Source organism: Notothenia rossii, assembly GCF_949606895.1.
Source record: "Notothenia rossii genome assembly, chromosome: 4".
Taxonomy (NCBI): Eukaryota; Metazoa; Chordata; class Actinopteri; order Perciformes; family Nototheniidae; genus Notothenia; species Notothenia rossii.
This window is the reverse complement of record NC_136902.1, coordinates 55894887-55902198: the sequence shown is the minus strand read 5'-3', so window position 1 is coordinate 55902198 and position 7312 is coordinate 55894887. Positions and strand designations below refer to the sequence as shown.

The 7312-nt window shown below is 37.2% G+C and overlaps 1 protein-coding gene and 1 long non-coding RNA gene across 3 annotated transcripts; one reads left to right on the top strand and one right to left on the bottom strand.

The window, feature by feature from the left end:
• Positions 1–267: 267 nt before the first annotated feature.
• Positions 268–5516, top strand: LOC307037412 (uncharacterized protein). Of its 2 annotated transcripts, XM_079678262.1 has the most exons (6): positions 275–694; positions 1709–1754; positions 1936–2027; positions 2921–3031; positions 3291–3567; positions 4399–5516. In XM_079678262.1, exons 2-6 carry the CDS (start codon positions 1716–1718, stop codon positions 4606–4608), a joined length of 729 nt encoding a protein of 242 aa, XP_079534388.1. In that variant the 5' UTR covers positions 275–694; positions 1709–1715; the 3' UTR covers positions 4609–5516. The 2 variants fall into 2 exon arrangements, with proteins under 2 accessions (XP_079534389.1, XP_079534388.1); XM_079678263.1 differs by lacking the exon at positions 2921–3031 and having other exon boundaries at positions 268–694.
• Position 5517: 1 nt separating this feature from the next.
• Positions 5518–7097, bottom strand: LOC307037413. The gene is made up of 2 exons (XR_013807669.1): positions 6546–7097; positions 5518–6215 (listed from the first exon to the last, which is right to left on the bottom strand). It is a non-coding gene; the product is annotated as an uncharacterized lncRNA (long non-coding RNA).
• Positions 7098–7312: the final 215 nt, after the last annotated feature.

Here is a 7312-nt window from a genome sequence, read left to right as displayed (position 1 = left end):
TCCTTCGCCTCATTTTGAAGTTTTGGGGGAAGCCGGAAGTGACGTCAATGCGGGAACGCTTCACTGTGCGGCGAGAGAACCAAACACGGACAAAGTGTGTTGTCATGCGTAGAAATGGTGAATTACTGAGTTTAGTATGGAATCAAATTAGGGTCAATAATATTCACAAATTATTTCACAGTCTGCAGTTGTATATCACCTGTTGTGCGCATGTGAAAAGATTTGGTGCATGTGTAAAAAAGTTTTGTGCACCCAGATATAATTTGCTCGTGTAAAAACATTTTGCAGCTGTAGAAATATTTTGTGCGTGTGTGAAAAGTTTTTGCAGATATAATTTGCACGTGTAAAAAAGTTTTGCAGGTGTAGAAATATTTTGTGCAAGGATATTTACAACAGTGAGGTTTCACAAAGTCTGAGATACGGACACACAAATTTCCTATCTGTGTGTGCGAACCTGAAGTTACAAGCTACAAGCTGCTATTTACGAGTACGAATTTTGACCCTGTTTTTACGCCTGAGTATGCTAGCCAATCAGCACGTTGCCCACTGACTAGCCAATCGGGACGTAGCCCACTGACCATCCAATCATAGGACACAAGGTTCTAACGCGTTCGTTTTGCTGACCTGCGCCACTTGGAGCGTGCTTGCGGGAGTCAACATGGAGGAGCCCGAGGCGAACTCTTGTGGGACACAGGTGGGTTGACGGAACATGCCACTACAGTTTTAATTAACTAACGTTACATCGTAATTAACTAAATATATCAAGACAGCTGTGCGTGCATCCCTGAGTTACTTATATTTTATATTTAACGCTAGCTAGTTGATGTGGTCTTTGCTATTGTCTTAGCTAGCTACAGTCTGTTGGCTAAATTAACGTTTGTTGTTGTTGTGCCGTTTGAATGAGTAACGTTAATGTTAAAGAAATTAATGCAACACTTTTGTCGGGTGCTTCCTGACATAATGCCCCGGGCATTTAATATGGAGAGGAAGGTAACGTAACGTTAGTTAGCCAAAGGTCGAAAAGGTTCAGTTTCCAATCCGACTTGTGTTCACGTCAGCTGGAAAATAAGTGAACAGAAAAGGAACGGTAAAGTGGGCTAACCATACGATCTTCATAATCAATAATAAATAACTGTATGGCCTACTCAACACAAATGCTCCTTACAACCCGCTGCAATAGACGATGAGCGATTCATGTTTTCTTAAAAATCAATCAATCATATTATTATTATTATTATTATCAATCTAATTATTTTATTTGTTTAAATATAATTGTATATTTTTTTCATATACTCTACAGTCCATGCATTATACTTTTTTGCATGAAAAGGGTAGAACTTCAAAAGCTTTAACCTGAAACACATGCCTCACTGCTCGAGTTCAGGCCAAAATTAGCCTTACTTCATTCATTTAAAAGACCAATCAGCAATATTTAGGACACAAATAACATATTTATAACAATAAATGCTCTTCCTCAGCTTTGTTTTATATAATGTAAACACAAGCAGTATTGTAGCCAAAGATAAACATTTCACTATACATTGTGCGGGTCATCTTATGTAGGCGCCGATCACATCATGTTATTCAGCACAACACCACAAAAAGGGGTCTGGCGATGGACACGAAGATTATTTCAATCATCAAAGGACTTGGTGGGACAAGATGTGGTGTGGATACATCAAGCAATTAATACCTTTTTATTTTGCAGATATGGTATGGTAATATTTGGTGGAATTGATGGATTTTCAAGAAAGGTTAGTGCTTCCTGGAGTTTATTTTACAATTGACCAAAAGTGAATTGATATTAAATGCCATTTTTTAAAGTTAATTATCACGCACATACAGTATGGGGTCAGTATTTAATTCATTAATAGGTTATTTGAGTACTGTGTTTCTGTGGTGCTTACTTTTTCCTTTCTATAAATGCTCTCATAGATCATGTACCTACAAGTAGCCAATAACAACAAGGCTTCAACAGCTCTGCAGTTCTTCCTTGAGGCTGTGGACAAACACGGATTTCCATCCAGGTAACAGGCTATTTCTTGTTTTGTGTGTGTTTTTTTTTACATGTAAACATTGGATTATTGGAAATAGTGAATATGAAGAAAAATGTCAGGTGCACTTGATACAGTTAAAAGAACACTGATTTGTATCAGTCTAGGCCATTTTATAAAAATAAGGTAGACTTTTGTCACGGCAGCCGTATTGACATGAACTAGCAGGTAAATACAGGTTAAATTAATTAAGTTGATATAAGGTTCCATTCTATTTAGTGCAGTAGAGCCTTTCCAGTGAGCCAACATGCACAATAGCAGCACCCTGACTGTTTGATCTGAATGGAACAGAACATTAATTAGTATCACTGGTAACACCTGTGTTTACCCTACTATTTTATGTCAAAATGGCTGCTTTTCAAAAAGGTCTATAGGCCTACATGATCAACAGATTTTTCACTAAGTTTTACAAGAAAAGTTGTAAATTGATAGTTGGGGATATAGTGCCTATTAAGCAAAGGCCCAGGAAGCCCTAGCACCCCCTATATGTCATTTCTGAAACAACACTTTACCAGTGATGACACTTATGGGGATGGCCTTAGAATGAGATTGGATTATTCATTCCTTGTTTATATTACTTTACATGACCTCATGACATATTCCCAATATTATGTGTAGGTCTTTCCAGTGATGTGCCCATAAAGAATGTTTCAGTCTCATACTAAAACCTCTTGTTTCTGTGGTAACAAAATCTTTCAAACTGCTGGTTCCCTGGGGGATTAGCCAGGAGCCAATAGTGAAGCTTGTTAAATGGCTATAGCTGTACTTAGAAAACTGGAGATACAGCCAGCTCTAAGAGTACAGAGATTCAAATTTCACATTGTCAAATTACTTAACATGGTATCTGTATGGTTGTACATGTCAAGGGTCAGAGGAGACCAAGGTGTGGAAAATGTGGACATTGCCAGACATATGTTTGACGTTCGTGGGTGCAGCAGGGGAAGCATCATCTCAGGGAAAAGTGTTCATAATCAAAGGTAATATCAGTGTATGGTTGTAGCTTCTGTCATAAAGCTTTCTTTGGTCAAAATATCTTTTGCTAGTGTATCGCTTAATAGTGACGTGCTGCCATTAATTATGGTGCTAAAAGTTGTTGCTGAGATTAATGTACATATTAGTGTTATTAGGGATGGGGAAAAATCCATTGAGTTACTATTTGCATTTTTTGCAACGTAAAGGTGTGATAATTGTTTACGGACTGCATTTATTCATTTATTTTTGTCAACTGTCTTTCAGGATAGAGCGCCTGTGGCGTGACGTGTGGAATGTCGTGTCAAGTATTTATTACGATCTGCTCCACAGCCTAGAGGAGGATGGCCTGCTCGACCCAGCAAATTGCACACACCTTTTCTGTGCTCAGTATGTCTTTCTGCCCCGAATTCAGGAAGATCTTGACACATTCACAGATGGCTGGAATAACCATTCACTCCGAACAGAACGTAACCTCACTCCTAACCAGCTGTGGGAAATCGGGAAGAGTCAGAGCCCTGTCAGCCCTCCTGACAACTTCGAGGTAAAGGGGAAAAACTGTTTTGTAGTTCTGTGTTTTATTCACCATTGTGGAGGAAGCCAATGTTAGCACACCTTGCTTTCTTTTAGAAGTCATAACAATGTTAGTATTTGGTTATATGTTTATTTGACAAAATCCTTACACTGTTCTTAATATTATAATGAAAATGCAACACACGGGAACTGGAATTTAGCCTACCAGGACCACTGTGTTTCACTTTACCAGGCATCTTCCAATAGTACACATCAATAACCATATGCATAATCAGGCTACAGCAGAATTACAATTTGTGTCAAAGCCAACAATGGGCTATGCAACACAATGTAACATTGAGTTTCAGTTGCATAGAATAGTTTTGTTGATATACAAAGACATAGGCCACAATCCGAAAAATGTAAAACTAATGAAAACAACTACTGTTGTTATTTTTCTTTGAATTTGTAGGCCTCAAAAATAATATTGCAGGAAAAAAAGATGCTGACTTCTTTCACTGGTAAATTAACACCTGAAAACTGCAATGAATATGCAGTGCACTAGTCTATTTAGTCTGTACAAGGATAACATTTAAACTAAATAAATGGCTTAATAAATTACAGTTCAGTAATGCATGTCAAGTGATTGAAATCTAGTTTAGTGTTCATGTCAAGATTGACAAAACAACAATTTAATCAGTGGGGTGGAAATAATTTAATAATAAATAATGGACTGTATTAGTAATTTAGAATTTGTATTTGTTGGGAGCCAAATGATTTCTAGAAAAGGTTCCTGACCACTGTTTTAGGGTGTCATCCCATGTAATTATTTTTAACTAACCCGATTACTTTTTTATTTCAGGGGATCCATTTTCCAGATGTGGAAATTGCAGACATGGATCAAATTGGAGTACAGGTTCCTGAACTGGCATCTCGCCTGGGCATCGAAGAACTGGAAGGACTGAATCAACTTTTTAATCCTACTGCTCCTTCATTGTGTTTTGGGGCAGACATCTATAGTGCTGTAGTTCACTACATAGAGGGTGTCCTTGAATCAAGTCAGGAAGCATAAGGCATAATGCATACTAACTTTCAGCAGTGGAAGAAGTATTCAGTAATTAGTTGCATTTAAATCCTTTATATCCTGTTGGCTAGTTTAATCTCCATCAATGCATCATATTCTATAAGATCATCATGTGTTTGTATCTTTGTCTCTGTCCTGTGAAAACCACGTATCTCTACAAAGTCAGAAAAACAGCCTGTTTTCAGCTTTGTGACGACTACTTTTCAAGCTGATCCAAGAGGCTTTTTAAAGAGTTTATTTAGCTGAAGAAGAATTTAAGTAACACTTCATCCTTCAGTTGATCACAAACATTCAACACCAACACATCTGGAGATACGTGGTACTTTTGTGGGGGTGGTTGGGTAGAGGATGATGGAATATATATATATATATATATATATATATATATATATATATATATATATATATATATATATATATATATATATATATATATATATATATAGGGCATGACTGTTATATTCTCATTTTGAAAAGGGAAAATAAATGTATTTCAATTTTAGAGGCCTACTTTATTTGTAGTAACCTGAAATGTTACTCTTAGAATAACATGGCTTTCCACTAGCTAATGCAGTTCCTTGTTACATGAAAGATACTACAGTAGTAGTATAATGTTCTATTTTAGAACTCACAATAATGTCCCTACCTTTCATCCTGACATTGACTTCTGTTCATTCCGCTACGACTTGAAAAAATCATTTTCAGAGACTTCAACCTGCATTCAAAATAGTCCCCGGGGAAATGTTTACACAGCAAATGATCAGTTCTGTGGTTTATGAATGGAAATTACTTTTTTAGCCGCAGAACATTTTAAGGTATATAATATAATAATTCACATTTTGATTGTTGTGAAAAATGTAAAATGTGGGTAAATTGAAATGAAGCAAACATCCAAAGTCACTGGTCAATGGTTTATTTCTTAGAATCTTTGGATACAAGAGCTGTAGGATTCAAGTAAATACATCAGCAATAACAAGTACTGTAATAGACCATTTTCTAAATATTGACTCTATTAACAGAATGAATGATGCCATTGGTTACAACTACCTGAACCAGGTGCCAGAACTACATATGGCACAATCCAAACAGCCCTTCCAACAAAATGCAGTACAAAAAGAGTACCAGGCAAAGGTTATAGTATCTGTCACAAAATGTCATGTTCAAGTTCAATTTTGAGCTGACCACTGGAACAAATGAAGTAGTAATAATCTCAAAAGGTTTCGTTTCTGTGAGTCGATATTCTTAAAATGGAGATCTCTTTTCAGGTAAAAGAATACCAAAGACAAAATCCCTTTTTACACCAATGAACAAAAGCAGAAGCTCCATAACACTGAAACAATGTTTTTTTTGCAACAGAATCATACTGATGAGCAGTATCTAAACTAGACCAAAGCCTGTAACATAGGTTGCAATGCAGCTCTCCACATGCTTGGAAAAGTCCTCATAGTTTTGGAAGTGCCCAGGTACATGCAATGTGCCAAAACATGTGGAAGACTTCAGGTACGCCCCCTTCACAACTCGGACCTTCAAGGTGTCTGTAGGGATTTCCCACCCTACCCAGAATTTTGTCAGCTGTTCGAGTTGGGATGGAGAGGCTGCATTCAAAGACAACAAGAGGTTGTGGAAATACATCAAATAAATGACATTTGCGTTTTTAAAGATGAGCTGTATTTTACTGCTTTACCATGTTGTTTTATATATAGGTAAATGGAAATACTTTGTTGGGATAGTAGTGAGCCCAAAAAAGGAGGGTGGCACAAAGTAGTATTAGCAAAGACCACATCAACTAGCTAGCGTTAAATATACAATTTAAGTAACTCCGGGATGCACGCACAGCTGTCTTGATATATTTAGTTAATTACGATGTAACGTCAGTTAATTAAAACTGTAGTGGCATGTTCCGTGGTAGCATGTAATTAACCCACCTGTGTCCCACAAGAGTTCGCCTCGGGCTCCTCCATGTTGACTCCCGCAAGCACGCTCCAAGTGGCGCAGGTCAGCAAAACGAACGCGTTAGAACCTTGTGTCCTATGATTGGATGGTCAGTGGGCTACGTCCCGATTGGCTAGTCAGTGGGCAACGTGCTGATTGGCTAGCATACTCAGGCGTAAAAACAGGGTCAAAATTCGTACTCGTAAATAGCAGCTTGTAGCTTGTAACTTCAGGTTCGCACACACAGATAGGAAATTTGTGTGTCCGTATCTCAGACTTTGTGAAACCTCACTGTTGTAAATATCCTTGCACAAAATATTTCTACACCTGCAAAACTTTTTTACACGTGCAAATTATATCTGCAAAAACTTTTCACACACGCACAAAATATTTCTACAGCTGCAACATGTTTTTACACGAGCAAATTATATCTGTGTGCACAAAACTTTTTTACACATGCACAAAATCTTTTCACATGCGCACAACAGGTGATATACAACTGCAGACTGTGAAATAATTTGTGAATATTATTGACCCTAATTTGATTCCATAGTTTAGGCACGTTAATAACGTTTTAATGAAGTTGACTACAGTATATTCATATTTGTCAGTGCTTTCATTGCACTTCGGGGAACATAAACATAAATGATCGTGGTGAAGATGATGATTAAATTAGGATTAAAAATCGGTAGTGAGAGCTGCTGAATTTCCTCCCGTAGGATGTGATATAAAAACAAATCGATTATTTTTGTAGTTGTAA